General features: G+C 48.4%; 1 protein-coding gene across 2 annotated transcripts in view; it reads left to right on the forward strand.

Annotated features, from left to right (window-relative positions):
* The window catches only part of pcsk7 (proprotein convertase subtilisin/kexin type 7), a 257,528-nt gene that overhangs the window by 197,003 nt on the left and 39,091 nt on the right, over positions 1-21,434 (forward strand). For both annotated transcript variants that reach the window (XM_038779566.1, XM_038779567.1), the window contains exon 12: positions 20,615-20,771. In XM_038779566.1, coding sequence (XP_038635494.1) covers positions 20,615-20,771 — 157 coding nt within the window. The remainder of the gene's footprint in view (positions 1-20,614; positions 20,772-21,434) is intronic.

A 21,434-nucleotide genomic window follows, 5' to 3' on the forward strand; every position in this document is an offset into this window, starting at 1 on the left:
TCAAAAGAGACGGACCATGAGAAAGTGCAAATCCTCTGGGCCAATCCTGTGACCTGCTCCTCGCCAACCACCCTTACAGGAAGCTCAATGGCAGAAGAACCGAATTTCTAAACTTTTAACTAACGTGTTTAAGAAGCTGTCCTTTGTTAACATCACCTGATGTCTGGGAAAACCTTTAACAAAACCTCCCGCCTGTAGCCGGCATTCTTTGGATAACTATTGTCGAGTAATTCCTATGCATGAATGATGGTTTGCGGGCATGAATCATAGATGTTAGTCCATCATTCTGTCATCACTGGGAGCAGCCATCAGCATTTTTGCAACAATTTCTAAAGAACGCTTGAAATTGAAGCACATATTTTCAGTTTACTGAGCATCCCTGGCATTCTCTCTGAATCTTTTTGTTCTTCTGAACCGAGTAATTATCTTTGCAAAGTGCATTTAACAAATGATGTAGCTCTATTTCTGTCTGTCTCTCTCTCTCTCACACACACACACACACACACACAAATATACAGACAGGCGCATAATAATAATCTATTAGTGTCACATGTAGGCTTACATTAACACTGCAATGATGTTACTGTGAAAATCCCATAGTTGCCACACTCCGGCGCCTGTTCGGACACAGAGGGAGAATTCAGAATGTCCAATTCACCGAACAGCACTTCTTTCGGGACTTGTGGGAGGAAACCGGAGCGCCCGGAGGAAACCCACACAGACACGGGGAGAACGTGCAGACTCCGCACAGACAGTGACCCAAGCCGGGAATCGAACCCGGGACCCAGGCGTTGTGAAGCAACATTTCTAACAACTGCACTACCTTGCCGCCCTTGTATACACACACACATATATACACACACATATACACACACATATACACACACATATACAAACACACACACCTCACCCCCCCCCCCCCCCCCCCCCCCTCCCATCTGACACACTTTTTCCCATTCACTCACTCCCTGTCTCACACTCGCCCTCCCTTAATTTTAACCTCCTCTCTCCACCTGATTAGAATGGTGCCTGGGCCAAATACTGTCAAACCAGATACAGCAAGTGGCTGGGATACAGCAGAGTGTAAATTGTATTTTGTATTTTTCTCAGGATGTCTTGGAGTCCAGGTGTGGTATCGTTTCCACCGGCCTCAGGAGTGAGTCCAATTTCAGATGTTAAAATGAGGCCCAGCAGTTAAATTGTCTTTTCTCCCTTCGTAACTGCTGAGTAAACCAGTGCTTCGGGTCTCCCACACACTGTCTCCGTCACCGTCCATCTCACACACCAATCTCCTGTCACACTGTGACCCACACACATTCCTATTCTGACACCTTCTCTCCCACACTTTCTCACTCTGTGCACTCTCTCTCGAACTTGCCTCTTCCTTTCTCATAGAACATAGAACAGTACAGCACAGAACAGGCCCTTCGGCCCTCGATGTTGTGCCGAGCAATGATCACCCTACTCAAACCCACGTATCCACCCTATACCCGTAACCCAACAACCCCCCCTTTAACCTTACTTTTTAGGACACTACGGGCAATTTAGCATGGCCAATCCACCTAACCCGCACATCTTTGGACTGTGGGAGGAAACCGGAGCACCCGGAGGAAACCCACGCACACATGGGGAGGACGTGCAGACTCCGCACAGACAGTGACCCAGCCGGGAATCGAACCTGGGACCCTGGAGCTGTGAAGCATTTATGCTAACCACCATGCTACCGTGCTGCCCTTCTCGTTCTCACTTTCTCCCCATCTCGCTCTGACTTGCCCTGCGTTCATCTCTCTTTGTCATGCCCTCTCTCCATCTCTCTCGGACTTGCCCTGCGTTCATCCTTCTTTGTCATGCCCTCTCTCCATCTCTCTCGGACTTGCCCTACGTTCCTCTCTCTCTGTCTTGCCCTCTCTCCATCTCTCTCTCTGATTCATTTCCCTTCCCTTTGTCTCACTCTCTCCATCTCCCACACACTCTCCATCCTCGTCTCTGATTCACATTCTCACCCTCGCACATTAGCGTAGCCTCTGAATAATACCTGATTTGTAGGCATACAGTTTCAAATTCAGTTTTAAATGCCTTCACCGCAGAAGTGAGGAGGTTTATTTTATGCACCTGTGTGGACAATTACTTATCGGTAACTTAATTACTCTCAGTAAATTTGGAGTAGAATTCCTGAAGGGGAATCTTTGAAGCTTTTCTCATTAATGTTTCATTTAATATGGATGTCTATAGGGCAGCACGGTGGCGCAGTGGGTTAGCACTGCTGCCTCAAGGCGCCGAGGTCCAAGGTACGATCCCGGCTCTGGGTCACTGTCCGTGTGGAGTTTGCACATTCTCCCCGTGTTTGCGTGGGTTTCGCCCCCACAACCCAAAAATGTGCAGGGTAGGTGGAGTGGCCACGGTAAATTGCCCCTTAATTGGAAAAAATGAATTGGGTACTCTAAATTTAAAAAAAATAATAATATGTATGTCTAGGATTAATGTGCAAATGATCTACCTCAGGTAATTAGTGACTGCACCTCGAGAGTAATTAAAGACTTATGAAACACGTTGCGATAATTTGAGGGTGTGATAAAGGCATTTTATAAATTCTATTTTCTTCCCCTTTCCAAAACAATTTTTATTTACTCATTCTCCTTGAAGGGTTTTTGGTAAGAGTCTAGGATCAGAAACTGTTTCCACTGGCAGCAGAGTCAGTAACCAGAGGAGACAGACGCAAGATAATTGGCGCAGGATCCAGGGAGGAAGTGACGAGAATTTTCTATGCGCAGACTATTATGGTCTGGAATGCGCTGCCTGAAAGGGTGATGGAAGCAGATTCTCAGAAGGGAACCACAAATATGCCTGTAAAGAAGAATCTAGCAGATCTATGGTGAAAGTTGGGGGGAGTGGTGTGGCTAGTTGGATTAGCTCTTCCAAAGAGAGGCACCAACATAGGATTTACAGTGCCGAAGGAGACCATTCGGCCCATCTACACCGGCCCCTGAAAGAGCACCCTACCTGAGCCCACAGCTCCACCCTATCCCTGTAACCCAGCAAACCCACCCAACATTTGGACACAACAGGGCAATTTAGTGTGACCAATCCACCTGACGTGTACATCTTTGGACTGTGGGAGGAAACCGGAGCACCCGGAGGAAGCCCACGCAGGCACGGGGAGAACGTGCAGACTCCACGCGGACAGTAACCCAAGCCGCGAATCGAACCCGGGTCCCTGCCGTTGTGAAGCAACAATGCTAACCACTATTGAATTCTGCCTAATGGACTGAATGGTCTGCTCCTCCACTGTGCCAATTTATAACCATGGGTATTTTGTTAACAATCCTGATTTTAAAAACAGGCCTGATGCCCCGCCCTGTCCCCATAACCCCACCTAACCTTTTGGACACTAAGGGGCAATTTAGCTTTTCTAATCCAACTAACCTGTACATCCAGCTAACCTGTACATCCAGCTAACCTGTACATCCAACTAACCTGTACATCCAACTAACCTGCAGGAGGAAAGCATATGGCTCAGCTAACCAATCTTATCAGTCACCCGTTTGATATATCTGTGGGCAGCACATCAGCCGGCATTACAATGCCAAAATAAACCTGAGACATCAATGTTGCCGGTGACTTGGTTGTGTCCAGGACAGCCATTTCTGTGGTGGATGCAGCGCACAGCAACACAGCCTTGCAACAGGGACCCCCCTGCTGACCCCGAGCCTGGGGAGGCAGGCAGGTGGTGCCAAAGCCCGCCGGTTATGGCTGGCTCCCACATGGTAAGCGCAGGAAAAGTGCGGCCTCCGCCATTCACTTTTGCTTCCAAGCTACGATTGCGTGCGGGCGCTCAGCTGCACATTCCTATATGCCACAAGCTTTGTGAGTATACTGTTTCACAGAAATGGTTAATGTGTGCCTTGATTGATGCTGAAATGTGGAAGTGAGTCTTGTTGCCAGGGCCCCGGGCGATTGTGCGCAGTATTTGAAGGTTCTGACTCATCATTTAAGCAGTGAGCTTAAATGTAAAATTACCGCAGGAAGTCCCAGGCTGCAATTATATTAATGCAGTCAAAGAAGAAATCAATGTGTACAGGCCATGATATCATCAATACCGGGTGGCCTGTTTGCAATCCTGAGTATAAAGTGACATCTCATTCTCTGTTGTATCCGAAACGTTGGAAGTCCCAGTGGTAATTGAGTTGTTTGCCGTGAGACGCGAGTCCTTCAAATCAGGGAGGCCTTGATCTCTGCTGAAGTATTCAGTCTCAGTTGAGTGGCATGAGAGGCACCCGGGTTTCCCTCTGTGTCTCTGCTCTGAGGAAGAAGCAGGATGTGCACCGTCTGTTCCTTTTCATTGTTATCCAGCATTCCCAGCTGGAAAAGGCATGCGTTCAGGTAGGGTGGGAGCAGCGATCGGGTTCAGCTGCGAAGCGGCCGTGTTAAAGCATCCTTTGAGCTCTTGCAGTTAAGAATTACGTATGAAGATTGGCTACAGCAGTGAGATACCAGGAGGCTGATGGGCTTTGTACACAGCCTTGACTTAAACCTCCGGAAAAGGAGAGAAGAGAAAGAGCTGCATTTATATAGTACTTTCACAATCACCGGATGACTTGAGGCATTTTACTTGAAAAGTACTCAATTGGCTGTCTAGTCACTGTTGTAATGAAGGGAATGTAGTACCCAATTCACTCACAGCAAGCTCCACAAGCATTGTGATAATGGCCAGGTGGTTTATTTTTGTGACTTTGATCGAGGGGTAAATATTGAACAAGGTGCTGGGCCTACCGCCCCTGCTCTTCAGGTAGCGCCAGGAAATATTTTATGTCCACCCAAGAGGGCCTCAGTTTAACGTTACCTCTAAAAGATAGCACCTCCGACAGTGCGGCACTCCCTCAGTACTGCGCTAGGATGTGAGCCTCGATTTTTGTGCTCAAGTCTTGGAGCTGGACTTGAAGAAGACGACATAAAGGAATTAATTGTTGGATCACTGTCAATCTTCAGTGAAGCGCACCGCCAAGGTAATCTATATACGACTCTGAAGCTAACATTCCCCCAGGAAACTCTGCCTGGTATCCGAGCGGTTAATGCTTTACACAGGAATCCAGCCCCGTTGCACTGTCTCTCTTCCTGTTTTGCCTTTGGGCCATTTCATCTCATTTCAAAATATTTTGGCAGTAAGTGTGTAAAGTATCCAGCACAGCTTGGATTCATCCCATCTGTTTGTCCATTTGGAAACTTCAGAAAACCATTGTATTTAACCCACCAAATCCTGAAAAAATACAGTAACAGGGCGACTGAGCAAAGCAAGTTTCTTTGACTGCCATTGAGATTCTAATGTCATGGGATCACGGTAGCCTAATGTGTATGGACTTGAACCAGGTACGCAACCATTGGGAGTTCAAATTTCACAAAAACAGAAAATGCTAGAAAAACGCAGCTGGTCTGCATGGAGAGAAAAACAGAGTTAATGTTTCCAGTGCGGATGACTCTTCTTCAGTAACTTTGTTGACTGATTTCAAGATGTGATCCTGAAAATCTGCTTGCTTTGTCAGAATTAAACTGGTTCACTAATCCTTCTTTGGACGGGGATTGCTATGTTCTAATCAGCGAAGGATAGAACTGGAGTCAATCTTTGCACACTTTTTAATAAACATTTATTTACAGAGTTACACATTACGAGCATGCACCTCGTAACCCCACAGTTTCATTATGGGTCTATTTATAGGGGCACATGTGAATCCCCAGTTAATGCCCACATCCCACATACAATGAAACACAATTCATATACAGTTAACAGAGATCCCACCACCACTAGACGTGACTTCAGTCCCACAGGACATCATTGGGTCTTTGCCCTCGCGGGCAACTAGGGATGGGCTCATCCGGGGATTGAAGTCCACTTCAATTGACAATGCAAAGGAGATGGAGATAAATGGCGCTGGATTGATTCCAAAATTCAACTCTGTTGAGCTTTAGTCTACTTCAATCCTAACATCTAGATTTGACGTATAAGCATTCTGGCCAGGACTACATGGCTTAATTCAACATTTGTTTAAAATTGATTTACATCAACAATTTTCAGGGAATTTGTCTATCTGAGTTCTGTGGGTTGGGGACTTTCCATTGTCTCTTTTGTCAGTAGAAGCACATTTGATTTAAGCTCTAGTTCTCCCCAGGGCAATGAAACAGTTTGCTGCCTTTTCCCCGTATTTTGCTGTGGACTGGAAAAGCTCTTTCCGTTTACTGCAAGGGCCAATTCCAGTAGCTGCCTTTCAGTTTCCAGCTTCAAGCTGATTGGAGCGAACCCCACTGCACAATGCTTCAAGTTGATCGATATTTTGCCTCTGGTTGTTGTTGGTATGCGACCCTGACTCAGCTGGTTCTCTAATGCTCCTTCGGACCGGGATTGTCATATTCCAATCAATGAAGAATAGAATAGAATAAGCATTTATTTACAGAGTTACGCATTGCAAGCATACACCTTCTAACTCCACAGTTTCAGCCTGCATCAATTTATAATTCCCAGTTAATACCCACGAAATGCTTACACTTAATAAACAGTTAACAGACATTCTGCCACCATTACACAAGACTGCAGTCCCTCAGTATATCATTTATTCTTAATACCCTCGGCGCAATGTTCATTTTCTATCGCACTGGGCGAGGGTCAGGCATTTCTTAGCTGAGCTCAGTCATATTCATAGAATCAACAGTGCGGAAGGAGGCCATTCGGCCCATCGAATCTGCACCGACCCACTGAAAGAGCACCCTACTTACACCCGCGCCTCCACCCTATCCCAGTAACCCCACCTAACCTTTTGGACACTAAGGGGCAATTTAGCCTGGCCAATCCACCTAACCCTGCACATCTTTGGACTGTGGGAGGAAACCGGAGCACCCGGAGGAAACCCACGCGGGCACGGGGAGGACGTGCAGACTCCGCACAGAAGGTCACCCGAGGCCGGAATTGTACCCGGGTCCCTGGTGCTGTGAGGCAGCAGTGCTAACCACTGTGCCACCGTGCTGCCCGTAATATTCCCCCTGACATCAAGACCTGCACTTTCCAGCAGATTAGGGATTACGGACACTGCCCCTTTGCTGCTTTAAACGCCTTCCTAGAGAAGGAGATTGAGTTAGAACTTGGTCACCGTTTGGTTCTTTGCAGCTGTGAATCTATCCAGTTTGGGTTTTAAGGACATCGGCCAATTTTAAAGTCAAGCAGAACTCGGTAAAGGTTTGTTTCCCATATGACATTCCCTGCTGCTTGCCCATCTGATGCGGCTGATGTTGAATTGACCCAGAGATTAAGTCTGCTGGTCTGTGCAAATTGGCACCACCTCAAGGGAGGATTTTTCCAGTGAATTCTAATCCTCAGGTCTTCAAAAGGTTCCCGTGTCCCTTCCAAATCAACCTTGAACTTAGTTAGGCCAAGTGAAATAAATAATGTTATTTATAAAGGTGCTTAAAGGAAACTTTCTCCATATTTTTCCTAATTATTCCGCTTTTTTTAGAAATCCCTGTTGTTACTGATAATATCTCGGCTCCCACCATCTGAATAGACAGGATTGCGACTGGATTTTTTAGCTATCATCATGTTGCTCCTGGCAGATCTTTTGCTGCCTGTAACAATTGTTTCAAAAGTTCATGGGATGTGGACAGCACTGACTGGGCCAGCGTTTATTGTCCATTCATGAACTGAGTGACTTGTTAGTGGCATTTTCAACCGCATTGTTGTGGACCCAAGTGACCGGACCAGTAAAGACAGCAGATGTGCTTCCTTAAAGGACATTAACAAACCAGATGGGCCTTTACAACAATCGACAATGGTTTCATGGGCATTCCAAACATTTTATTGAATTCAAATTTCACCATCTGCTGTGGTGGGGTTTGAACACGGGGCTCCCGGTGCATTTCCCTGGCTCTCTGGATTACTATTCCAAAGACCATACATACTGCTGCGCCACTGCCTCCCTTCTTGTGGATGTGCTTCCATCGGCGGCCAAGCTAGAACCAGGTAAAGCTTAACCAACGTGAATAGTTGAGTTTAAATGGTGGTGGAGTCCTGGGATTTGAACATGAGATCCCCACCCAGCTTGAAACCTTGTGTTCGATAACATGAGTTCCCAGGTTCCGCACACCTCGAAAACAAAGAAGAAACTCATTTGTATTTATACTGCATATTCCACCTACTTAGAATGTAGGGTCCTCCTGTCAATAAGTTGTTTTTAAAATATAGCCACTGCCATTTGCAGGCAATTGCAACCACAAATTCCACTCGGCAAGCTCTCTCAAAGCACCAATAAGATAAACGAGGAATTCATCTCCTTTAGAAGTGTTGACTAAAGCGTGAGTGTTTGCTTGGACCCTGGAGCGATTCCCTGTTCTTGTTATTGGACTTGACTAGATGGTTATGTTACAGGTATCGTGGAAGGCCGGTGAGGCCACAATCAGATCAGCCATGATCTTATCGAATGGCGGAGCAAGGAGCAAGCGCAAGGGACAGAATAACCTATTCTTGCTCCTGCTTTGTATGTTTTTGTGTCTCATTTAATGCAAGGTAAAATTGAGTGGTTGGAGAGAGGGATATGGCCTGCTATGATATCTGCCTGGAGACAGGCCCCTGTGTAACCTGGCTGGCATAGAGACATGACCCAGGCCAAAAAGTTATTTAAAATAAGATACAAGTTTGACACAAAGTGGCAGCTGGTCTTGCTGCGTACAGGGTCTCGGAGTCAGTAAGACAGATTTGTGGAAGACAACCTAAAATAGATGCTACTTTGGCAGATGGAGGGAAAGGACTGTTTTTATGTTAACCACCAAGCAGAATGCTGGTGAGGGTGGCTATCCTGTTTAAAGAGATGAGGCTTGTGAAGATGTAAAGGCCAAGGAGTTGCCAGAGAGGGCTTTGCTACTGCTTGTTCAGTTGTGCATGCTGAGAAGATTGAGTAGATGGACATTTGTAAAAAGGATACTGGGGAGGTCGTGCCTCACTAACTTGATCAAGTTTTTTGAGGAGCTGACAAAGATGATTGATGAGGGCAGGGCGGTGGATGTTGTTTACATGGACTTCAGTAAAGCCTTTGACAAGGTGCCTCATTACTGACGAGTACAAACAGTGAAGTCGCACAGGATCAGAGTTGAGGTGGTAAGATGGATGCAGAAGGAGAAGTGTGTTTTCTGAATGGAAGGTTGCGACTAATGGTGTTCCACAGGGATCTGTGCTGGGGTCTCTATTTGTAATGTACATAAACAATTTGGAGGAAAATGTAGCTAGCCTGATTGGTACGTTTGCGGGTGACACCAAGGTTGGTGGATGTTGGCAGATAGTGTTGAGGATACAGCAGGACATGGATAGGTTGGAGACTGGGACAGAGAAATGGCAAATGGTGTTTAATCCGGACAAATGTGAGGTAATGCATTTTGGTAGGTCTAACATAGAGGTGAAACATGCCGTACATGGCAAAATTCTTAGGAATATAGAAAATCAGGTCCGGGCAGGTCTACAGATCTTTGAAGGTGGCAACACGAGTGGACAAGTATACGTAATGCTTTCCTTCATTGGACCGGGCATCGAATATAAAAACTGGCAAGCCATGCTACAGTTATATAGAATCATGGTAAGGCCACACTTGGAATATTGCGCACAATTCTGGTCGCCACACTACCAGAAGGATGTGGAGGCTTTGGAGAGGATGCAGAGGAGATTTACCAGAATGTTGGGTGTTAGCTATGTGGAGAGGCTGAATAAACTCAGACTGTTTTCATCAGAAAGACTGAGGTTGAGGAGTGACCTGATAAGAGGTCTATAAGATTATGAGGGGCATGGATAGAATGGATGGGCAGGCACTACTTCCCAGGGAGGGGTCAGTCGCCAGGGGGCATAGGTTTAAGGTCCGTGGGGCAAAGTTTAGAGGAGATGTGCGAGGCAGATTTTTACACAGACGATGGTGAGTGCCTGGAACGCGTTGCCAGGGGAGGTTGTGGAATCAGATACATTAACGGCGTTCAAAAGGCAACTTGACAAATACATGGATAGGATGGGTATAGAGGGATACCGCACAAGGAAGGGCTGAGGGTTTTGGCAAAGGTTGGTATCATGACCAGTACAGGCTTGGAGGGCCGAAGGGCCTGTTCCTGAGCTGTATTGTTCTTTGTACTTTGTCTTGTTGAAGCCAGGATGAGTTTGGGACTTTATATACAAGACTAGGGTACAGGGTCTGCATCGGGGGCATTTGATCTTGGACCACTATGCTGAGGGGGCGGGGGGAATGGAGGGCAACAGTGTGTGGTGGTGCAGGCAGGCTGCTGTGAAGATTATCATGCCAGAGGCTTCACATGTATCAGTTGTAACATGCTTTAATTATAAACATTTGACATTTCCATTCCCCCTAGCTACAGATAGTGACCCCACCCCAATCGCCAATGTCCACTCAGTGATCCGTTCTCTTCCTGATCTTTCGTGGTCTAGTGCTACGTCTAGGTGTATCCCCAGGATGCACATCAGAGGTAGAGGCAGCCTGCTGCTTTCCACATCATGTGGCCTTTGATGCGCTTGCCGGGTCCTCTGGAGGGCCAAGGGCTGGAGTTGCCATGCCACCCTGTTCTGCCCGCTCCCTTGAGATGCGTTGGTGTCAGGAGGGGGGGATTCAGAAGAGCAAGACACCACCGTCATCTTCTTGGATTGGCCTCCAGGGCTCCCTCCTCCCTGATGGTGCCTAAAGGGTCCTCTGGGGTCTCCATGGAATGGAGGGGCAGCTGGAGCGAGCTCCAGAGGCCTGTGTGTCGATTTGGCTCTGCCAGTCCTGACGGATCCCCATTGCCTGCATCATGGCGTCGATGCCATCAGCGATGCCCCCCCCCCCCCCCCCCAGTGACTGGTCTGTGTTCTGCAGTGCCTCGGCAATGCCCACCTGCATCTGGGACATGTCCCCCATCGGCTGGGATATGATATTGAGGCCCTCAGCCATGATTGTCACAGACTGAGCCATGCCTTGGGCACCACCACTCAAGATGCTGACGTCATGCTCCAGGCTTTCCTCTGTGGTCACCACCCTGGCAGTGTTGGCCTTGAAATGACTCCAGGTGGCCCGGCCCCATCAGATGGAGTTCCTGTGAGACGGTCGATATGTGGTCAGTGAGAGGGAAGGATCGTTTTGTCTGACATGCACAACTCACTTGAGACAGGTCGCCTGGGTGAAGGGGCAGTGGATCCTCACCTCGTCGTGGCTCATTTCCGGCACCGAGTGCCGTTAAATACTGGTCGTAATCTCGCCAAGGCGGGATGACGCTGAGAAATGTTTCCGTTAAAACGCGCTCTAAATTTCTGCTGGGAGTGGAGTGTAATGCCTAAATGCAGTCTGGGGTTTTTGGCTGTGTTAGCAAGTTGATGGGGAAAAAATTTTCTTTCGTTGAATGTAATAGTTGTCTGCTAAGTAATGTTTTGTCGATATTGATTTTAGTTTGTTTACTCAGGGGCTGGTTTGGCGCAGGGCTGAAGAGTTGGCTTTTAAAGCAGACCAAGGCAGGCCAGCAGCACGGTTCAATTCCCGTACCAGCCTCCCCGAACAGGCACCAGAATGTGGCGACTAGGGGCTTTTCACAGCAACTTTGAAGCCTACTCGTGACAATAAGCGATTTTCATTTCATTTTTTTTTGTTCATTTTCAGTGAAACCTGTAATCGTGAGTGCCTCAAACCAGCACATAAATCTAGGTTAATATGCCGGAGCAGTGCTGAGGGAGTGCTGTACTGTCAGAGGTGCTGTTTTCTGGATAAGACATTAAGTTGTAAACAACTCTGGCCTTTCAGAAATTCAACGGCACAATTTTGAGGAAGACCAGGGGAGTTCTTGGCCAATATTTATCATCTGATTATTTTCAGATGAATCATGACACGTTGACCTGCGAATCTTTGCGTCAGCCACTGGGGAAATTCATGTCTCTTTTTTAAAAACTTATTGGTCTCTTCGGGGATCGTAACATTCTTCAAACAATGCTGTAGCTTTTTTATGTTCACCTGAACGGACAGATGAGGTCTTGGTTTAGCATCTCGCGTGAAAGATGAGACCAAACACCAGGGAAAAATATTCACCAACCGAGAGATTGATGGGATGGCTTGTCAAGGCATCTTCTAGATTTCCAGTTTGTGTTTAGTATTGCGACATGTGTTAAACTGATTGAAAAAGGACTCGGTTTCGCAACTACAACAAGAAGTGGCTACATTCAGGCTGCAATACATTTGACTTGTTTCTTGCCAAATCGTAACTCAACAAGGAAGTGTTTGTTGCCACGAGTTTATTGGTAATTGGCTTCAGAAGTTCACTGGCTTCATCGCCAGAGACTTCTGTGTTTTAAGGCAAAAGTTCCAGTTATTGCTTGTGAGTCTACCAGCCAGGAGCACAGATCATGGATCATAGAATTTGCTGTGCAGAAGGATGCCATTCGGCCCATCAAGACTGCACTGGCCCTTGGAAAGAGCACCCTATGTAAGCCCACACCTCCACCCTACCCCCGCAACCCAATAGCCCCACCTAATCTTTTTGGACACTAAGGGGCAATTTAGCATGGCCAATCCACCTAACCTGCACATCTTTGGACTGTGGGAGGAAACCGGAGCACCCGGAGGAAACCCACGCAGACACGGGTAGAACGTGCAGACTCCGCACAGACAGTGACCCAGCCGGGAATCGAACCTGGGACCCTGGAGCTGTGAAGCAACTGTGCTAACCACTGTGCTACCGTGCTGGGTTGATGATAAGAACACGGGCCGACAAACCAGTGCAGTAAATATGCTGAGCCCTTATGTTGAGTACGATGGGGTGGACATTCTTGGTGTGACAGGCAAGGAATATTAAACTTCAAAACAGTATGAATTTTGCCGCATGGCTGTGTATGTGCTGCATGGTTTCTGTCTCTTGTCTTTATTCATTCTCTGGCTATCGGCTTTGCTGGCTATGCCAGCATTTATTGACCACCTGTGATTGTCCTTTAAAATATGCTAATGAGTCACCTTCTTGAACCGCCCCTCTCCATGTGCTGTAGGCACACCCACAGTGCTGTTAGGAAGGGAGTTCCAGGATTTTGACCCAGTAGTAGTCAAGGAACAGCGAGAGAGTTCTCAGTTAGGATGATGTGTGACTTGAAGGGGAATTTGCAGGTGGCTGATGGTGTTCCTCTCATTTGCTGCCTTTGTCCTTCTCAGTAGTAAGGGTCAGGGGTTTGCAAGGTGCTCTGGAAGGAGCCTTCATGAGCTGGTGCCATGCCTTTTGTAGATGGTACACACGGCTGACACTGGAGGGAGTGAATGTTTGTGGATGGGGTGCCAACCAAGCGGGTTGCTTTGTCCTGGATGGTGTCGAGCTTCTTGAGTGTTGTTGGAGCTGCACTTATCCAGGCAAGTGGAGAGTATTCCATTGCACTCCAGACTTGAATTTGTAGATGGTGGACAAGCTTTTGGGGGTGTGGGGGGGGGGGGGGGGGGGGGGGGGGGTCAGGAGGTGAGTTACTCACTGCACTGCAGAATTCCCCAGCCTCTGTTCTTCTCCTCTTCAGTTGGTTTATGCTAGTTCACAAACTCAGAAATAATTTTCCACATTGGCACTTATTAGTTGTCAGGGTTGAGGGGCACAGTAGAGGTCCCCGCAGTTGCAATCTGCAATCCTCACCTTGAGCACAAACATCTCGGCTAATGGTGACTATAGGTGATCCCTCATTTCTTTTTGTCATTTGTTTGTGTGAACATGCGGGCTGTTGTTTGGGATTTGGTGGGAGAATGGGATTGTTGTGATTGATATGGTGATTGACATATTTGTTGCTGATTATTGTTTATTGTTGGTGAGTGTAAATTTGGGAGAAAATGTAAAAAAGGAGAATAAAAAAATAAGGCATCTCCCCTGCCGCTTGCTGTTTAGCAGCAGTAGGTGGGCCCTCAGCTATTTGTGGCGACCACCTGGTGAACTCTGGTGGCCTTGCTGATTGCCTATGGTCCAGGTGAGTGCCCTTCTGATCGTGCGCTCTGTGCTCCAAAGGGACACCCCCTCCCCCGGTGGCAATTGGCCCCCACCATTTCACCGCTCCCTCCTGCTCATCCCAGCCCAAACTCACCTACCTTCTTCTGGGGGTTGTGCCCATGCTGCTTCTCCTGGCTGAGTACAACAGCTGCCGCTCCCGGTTGCAGTGCTGGTACTGGAGGGCTGCTGATCCTCTTTCTGATTGGTCGTCAGCTCGGAGGCGGGATCTAATCTTTTAACGGGTCAGGGATCCCAACAGCTGCTCATTAGCTGGCCGTTCAGAGCTCCCCTGAAGTAGCCGAGGCGGACCACTGCCTCCCCATTAAAATTTCAACCAATAAGGTAGGCCTTATTTTGTTTCATTTTATGGTGCATTTTCCCAGGGAGTCTCGGGGCGACCTGCCTGGTGCCCTGCAGGCTGGTCTGGTCGGATGGTTGACTCCCCAGTTGCGAGCAGTCTGCAAAGGATGGATGCATTGAGCTTTGCGTTGATCCAATCCAGTCTATGGCCTCACACTTTGGCGCGTGTATTTGGGGACGCTTTTACTTTGGTGACTGGCTAGGACCAGCGAGAGCAGAAGGTGCAGTCTTCCAATCCAGTGCGATTACTTCCATGAATTGCTCACCCAAGCTGCTGGGTTGAGTTACGGCCAGTGGAATATGCTGCTGGAGAGAATTGTTACGGAGACCATCCCTCGTCCACTCTGGGCCCCTGTGGAGAGATCATCGGCCTGGAGTGCAGGTGGCCATCACAACCAAACCCAGTCCTGTCCAAGTCTGATGACCACATGGACATTCTTCTTCTGTTCTCTGAACGAAGACACAGCGCCATGACCTGGGGTGAAGCCAGAACGCGGATCAAACTCTGTGCTGTTGGCAATAATCAGATCCACGTTGGTCATCCAGCCAAATCGAGCCAACCAGCCACACAAGGAATCCAGGTTGCTGTTGCAATAGACACTATTACATGCACATTATACTCCTGGAGTTTTGAATAGGGACGGTAGAGGCTCCAACATTGTTTCCATCACAAGACTGAACCGCAATCTCACCCACTCTTACCGCAGGCCATTAGCCTGTGTTGGAAGGACATAGTCAACCTGTTTTGGCCGCATTATGCACACACCTCCCTTGGTCGTCAAGTCCTGCAGTAAGATTTGAGCATCTGGCTCCGAGGCAGGGCCTCTTACCCACTGCACCCCAAGACCCCCTGTCCAGGTATTTTAGCAGACAGTAATGGGGATGAGGAGGAAAGCGTGTGTGCTGTGAGGAAACCGTATCTTTTTCTCATTTTGGAACAGAACAAAACTCAACAACTTGTTTTTGGATGGTTAATATCGCCAGACCAATGATGTCATGCAAGTGCAGTGGTTTTAATATCTAAACATTATTTATCACTTTTGGCTCAAATGTGGTTGAGAGTGACGTTCCAATGAAAATTTATCAAGGAGGAAATGTGATGCAATCATTAAAGTAGACAAGAAGCTACTCCAATGCTGATGCTGGTCCATAGCCAAGTTACCCTGCTTCTTGACCATTTAAGGCAATCTTACTGCTCCAAACAGAAATATCAGTAAAATGTGGACGGCGGCTCTATCTGTCACTGGATGTTGGACAGCGTTCAAAACCCGAGTTATCCAATTCCTTTCAATATGCTCGGCAGAAGATTGCCAACTCATTGTTTTATCAGGAATAAAAAGAGGCTCGGAACTTTTTCTTAAATTTTAAAACTGCGCTTTCCCTCGCTACTAATTAAGAGCAGCACAAATAAAATGGTGGATGGGCTCAGTGGAGAAGAGTCTCGTTTTCCCTGAGCTTTCAGCAGTGGCTGTTTGTTTTGGCGACTGGGAGCCTCTCTTATTTCTTTAGCCACTGCTGCTTTACTTCAGGTTTTGTTTGGAACTTTTCCCAAGTTTCTTTCTCTTTCACCCCAGTCTCATCTCGAAGGCACCTAGACACAGCTTGGCAAGTTCCACGACCTTGCCCGAAAGGTGGCCAAGCGTCATGTGTGAGACTTGGGATGGTGAAAGCCAAAAGAATGGAAAGCCAGGAGCAATCTAACTAACCGCCCTGCATTTATATAGCCAATTTCAGATTCTCGAGATATCCCAAAACACTTCACTGCCAGTGGATTTTATTCGCTGGGCAGACACTTTTTTGTCATGTGGGCAAACGCTCCGAGCAGTTGGTATCACGTTAGGGACTCGCAAACAATGAGATGTGCGACCAGGTACCTGGTTTCAGTGGTCTTGATTTGAGGGATGAACGTTGGCCAAGAGCCACTGCTGTTCTTCAAATTGTGCAGTGGGATTTTTAATTGAGAGAGAGAGAGCAGACTGGGCCGCCTCACTTTAATATGTCAGCCTACAGGCAGCACCTCTGGCAGTGCGGCACTCTCTCGTGTGAGTTTAGATTATGTGCTCCAGCCCCAGAGGCACCACTACAATCTATTTTATTTTCTCTCTCTGTCCACACATGAGTATCAGCAGCTAAAACGCTTCCCCCAGAGACCACTGCCCCCCCCCCCCCCCCCCCCCCACCCACCCTTCCACCTCAGCACTGAGACGTTGAAAGCAAAGGGGCATAACCTTAAACTCGGAGTCGGGACACGGTTCTTCGTGCAACGGGGGGGGGGGGGGGGGGGTGGAACTGCGGAACTCTCTGCCACAGGAGATACTGGAGCTCAATTAATTATTTTAATTCTGAGATCGATAGTTTTTTTTGTCAGTCAGGTGTTTTAAGGAGCCGAGGCAGAAAATGGAGTTGAGATACAGACATGCCATGATCTCATTGAATGGTGGAACAGGCTCGGGGGGTGGGGGGGACGCTGAATGAGTACCTCCTGTTCCCATGTGCTGATTTCCCTCTCTCCCCCGATCACAGCAGAGTCCAGGGTTGTAAGGGTAGTAGGCAATTTTGTGATTCAGTGCCAAGTCGGTTTAGCCCTTCCAGCGTACAGTTACTAACTAGAACATGAAAGTTGAGAACTGTGACCCATCCACATTCATGTGTTTCAAACCCCAGCAGCTTAAAAAGAATTAGAGAAAGAGTCAAGACATTAAATTACCAATGTGTAAAACGGTAGAAACTTGGCAAAGCAGAGCTCCCTTGGAGAAACCAGTGTCCAGTCTGCGGGTTAGCATTACAACCTTCACTTCAAAGTTCCAAGGAATTAACACTAGGGTAGATCCCACCTTGTTCCAAATTGTACATTACATCGGCTTGTGCGCCTGCTGAATGATGGTGGACTTATTTGAATTGTTTACACTGTGAGGAAGGAATGGATTGGGTCCTATTCTGAAGCACAGACGATCTGGAGTAAATTAGATTTCAGTGACCCCCGTTACAGGAGAGCTACCTGTTGTGGTTGAAGTATGTTGCTGTGTCCTGTTGCGTGGAGCCAGGCCTCTGCCAGCTTTGTGTGCAGTCACGTTCCAAGCTGGCAGCCTTGCGAGGCTCGAAGTGCATTTTCTTTTTTTTTTAAATAATTTTTATTGAAGAAATTTTTCAAAATACAAACATTTTAACCCCCCCTACATTTAAATTTAAATTATATCAAAACAGAGTCAAACCCCCCTACTTAACAAAAAGTCCCCCCCCCCCCCCCCCCCGGCGAACCGACAGTCAGACCAACTTATCATTTCTGGCAGTGTCCTCGGGCAGGCCCTGCCCGTGCCACCACCGCTACCGTACTTCCTTCGTTGTTGTCCCCCCCTTCCCCCCCCCTCCCTCCCGCCTTCCCCTCCCCTCCCGGGTTGCTGCTGTCACGACCTCAGTTTCTATCTCTGATCTAAGAGGTCCAGGAAGGGTTGCCATCGCCTGAGAAACCCCTGCACCGACCCTCTCAGGCGAATTTGATCCTTTCCAATTGGATGAAGTTTGCCATGTCGTTTAACCAGGTGTTAACACTTGGAGGCCTTTCGTCCCTCCACTGAATCAAGATCCTCCTCCGAGCCACCAAGGACGCAAAGGCTAATATTCCAGCCTCCCTCGCCTCCTGTACCCCCGGCTCCACCCCAACCCCGAAGATCGCAAGTCCCCATCCTGGCTTGACCCTGGACCCCACCACTCTCGACACCGTCCCTGCCACCCCCTTCCAGAACTCCTCCAGTGCCGGACATGCCCAAAACATGTGTGCATGATTCGCAGGGCTTCCCGAACATCTGACACACCTGTCTTCACCCCCGAAAAACCGACTCATCCTTGTCCCCGTCATGTGGGCTCTATGCAGTACCTTAAATTGAATGAGACTCAGTCTCGCACATGACGACGACGAGTTGACCCTCTCTAGGGCGTCTGCCCATGTCCCATCCTCTATCTGTTCCCCCAGCTCTACCTCCCACTTGTCTTTCAACTCCTCTACTGGTACCTCCTCCACCTCCTGCATAATCTTATAAATGTCCGAGATTTTCCCCTCCCCGACCCAGACCCCTGATAGCACCCTATCACTCGCCCCCCTGTCGGGAAGCACGGGAAACTCGAAGTGCATTTTCTACGCCTCAAACGGGTCTTTGAAAAAGAATCTTTGGGATAGATTTTGACTTTGTGGGACACCCTAAAACGAAAATCAAATGAAAATGAAATGAAATGAAAATCGCTTATTGTCACGAGTAGGCTTCAATGAAATTACTGTGAAAAGCCCCTAGTCGCCACATTCCGGCGCCTGTTCGGGGAGGCTGGTATGGGAATTGAACCGTGCTGCTGGCCTGCCTTGGTCTGCTTTCAAAGCCAGCGATTTAGCCCAGTGTGCTAAACCAGCAGCCTGTTGCTAGCTTGGATAGGAGACTGCTAACCAAGAGAAAGCAGAGGGTGGGGGTAAAAGTGGCATTTTCTGGTTGCCAAGATGTAAATAGTGGGCCCGTCCCGCAGGAATAAATGCCAGCTTTTGCACCTTGGCAGTGCCACACTGGTAGTGCCCCTGCCTGCTGGCAGTGCCACCCAGACATTGCCAGGGTGCCCAGATGGCACCAGCAGTGCCAGGGTGCCACTCTGTCCAGAGGGCAAGCACCTGGGGGCCTCCGATCCCCTGGGAGACCCCCACAAGTGCTGTTCCGACTGGTCGCCGTTTGTGGAGACCAGCACTGAGCGGCACTCACTCAGTATCTCCAAGGTGAGGAGTTTAGATCCTATACATTGGGTAGATGGTGGGAGTGCATATTAGAGAATAGCTGTCACATTCTTAATATACAGATTTGCCAAAAACTGATCCGCCCATAATGGGGGGAAATTCACATTGCGACGTCTCATCAGATCATGTTAAATCTCATGAGGCGTGGCAAACTGGGTAAATCCTGGAAGCGGGATCTCCCAGTATCTACCAGCCGCGTTGCACAGCGCGGTAACGCAGCTGGTAGATCGTGCCCTATATTAATGACTTGGTTGCAGGGATAGAATGTTTAAAGCCACATATGCAGAGGATGCTAAAATAGGTATAAAAAAGGTTAGATAGGGTTACGGGGACATGGTGGAGGTGGGGGCTTGAGTATGGTGCCCTTTCCAAGGGTTGGTACAGACTCAATGGGCCGAATGGTCTCCTTCTGCACTGTAAATTCTATGATTTCTAAGCAAGTTGTAATGAGGAAATACAACATTTACAAATGGTCACGGGCAGGTTAGGTGAGTGGGCCAAAATGTGGCAGGTGAAATTTAACGTGGATAACTGTGAGGTGATCCATTTTGGTCGGAGGAATAAAAGGGCAACTTATCTGAATGGGGAGGAACTTCAGAATGCTTCAGTGCAGAGGGATCTGGGTGCCCTGGTGCATGAATCGCAGAAAGTTAGTATGCAGATGCAGCAGGTAATAAGGAAAGCAAATGGAATTTTGGCATTCATTGCTAATGGAATAGAGTAGAAAAGTAGGGAAGTGGTGTTGCAGCTCTATAGGGTATTGGTGAGACTGTGCCGCACACAGTTTTGGTTACCTTACTTGAAGGATGGTGTAAATGCATTAGAGGCGGTTCAAAGAAGGTTCACTACATTGATTCGGCGGAATGTCTCACGTAATTTTGTGTGGGCGTGGTTTATGTTGTCACTCTGGCGGGGCGGGGGCCTCTTAGAGCCGCGAACCAGCTCCAAACAGATCGCGATACCATCTTTAACCGGCGCCCCAGCCAGCACGGCACCTAATGGCCCCCAACTCACATCACGGAGGTCTCGGGGGCTCACTGCCGCCCCCCCCCCCCCCCCCCCCCCCCCCCAACCAACATTCACCACCGGAATCCCCCCACCTCACTGTCCGCTCTCCCATTCCCCCAGCCCAAAAAACCCACCACACATATGTGTTCCCCCCCCCCCTAAATGGAACTCCCACTAGGGTCAGCTCCTGGCGCTGCCACCTGGTACATTTTGACAGAAAGCTAGGGCTCTGGCAAAGGTTCATCTGGACTCGAAACGTCAGCTCTTTTCTCTCCCTACAGATGCTGGCAGACCTGATGAGATTTTCCAGCATTTTCTCTTTGGTGACAGTGCTAGGTTGGTATTACCAAGGGTCAGGGCCGAGAGCAGCTTGTATCCATCCTCTCTGCTTGAGTTGGCAATTTGGCGGCCGATTGCGGACGCGTTTTGCTGCTTATTTACGCGTCCGGTATAAATTGGGCTGACTCCTCATCCTGCTTTTCACAGTGACCGCTGACGACTTGAGCATGTCCAGCTTGAACACCTTGGAACATGTGGCAGTGACCGTGACGATAGCGCATCCTGCGCGGGGCTCTCTGGAACTCACACTGCACTGCCCTAGCGGGATGTCTTCGCTCATCGGGGCAAAACGCATCATAGACACGTAAGTGATCAGCGGCACAGATTTGCCAAATATCTTAACCATAGGAATGGCGGAAATAGATTCCATGGCAACAAGAGGCTGCCAACTTAATATCTGTACGGTGGGGTACCATGTAGGAAAAGATACTTTGGCAATAGAGTGCCTCTGTGTTGAGGGTAAATTGGGTAGGGAATCTCTGCATGAGCAGAAGAGTATAGATCTTCATGTCCAGCCAGGTTTTTAAAAATGATTTATTCCTAAGATGTGGACGTCACTGACCAGCATTTATTGCCCATCCCTGGATTCCTTTGAGATGGCGATGGTGACGGCGAGCCACCTTTTTTAACCGCTGTGGTCTCTCTGATGTAGGTGCACGCACAGTGCTGTTAGGGCGACAGTTCCAGGATTTTGCCCCACCAACATGGAAGGAACGGCAGTACAGTTCCATGTCAGGACGGTGAGTCAGTTGAAGGGGAACTTGCAAGTGGTGGCGTTCCCGTGCATCTACTGCCCTTGCCCTTCTAGGTGGCGAGGTCGTGGATTTGGGAGGGGCTGTCCAAGGAGGCGTGGTGGGTTCTTCAGGATATCTTATCACAGGTAAGCATTGTGCCGCTGTGCATCAGCAGTAGAGGAAATGAATGTTTAAGGTGGTGGGTGGGGTCCCAATCAAGCGGGGCTGCTTTG

Source organism: Scyliorhinus canicula, chromosome 19, assembly GCF_902713615.1.
Source record: "Scyliorhinus canicula chromosome 19, sScyCan1.1, whole genome shotgun sequence".
Classification (NCBI taxonomy): domain Eukaryota; kingdom Metazoa; phylum Chordata; class Chondrichthyes; order Carcharhiniformes; family Scyliorhinidae; genus Scyliorhinus; species Scyliorhinus canicula.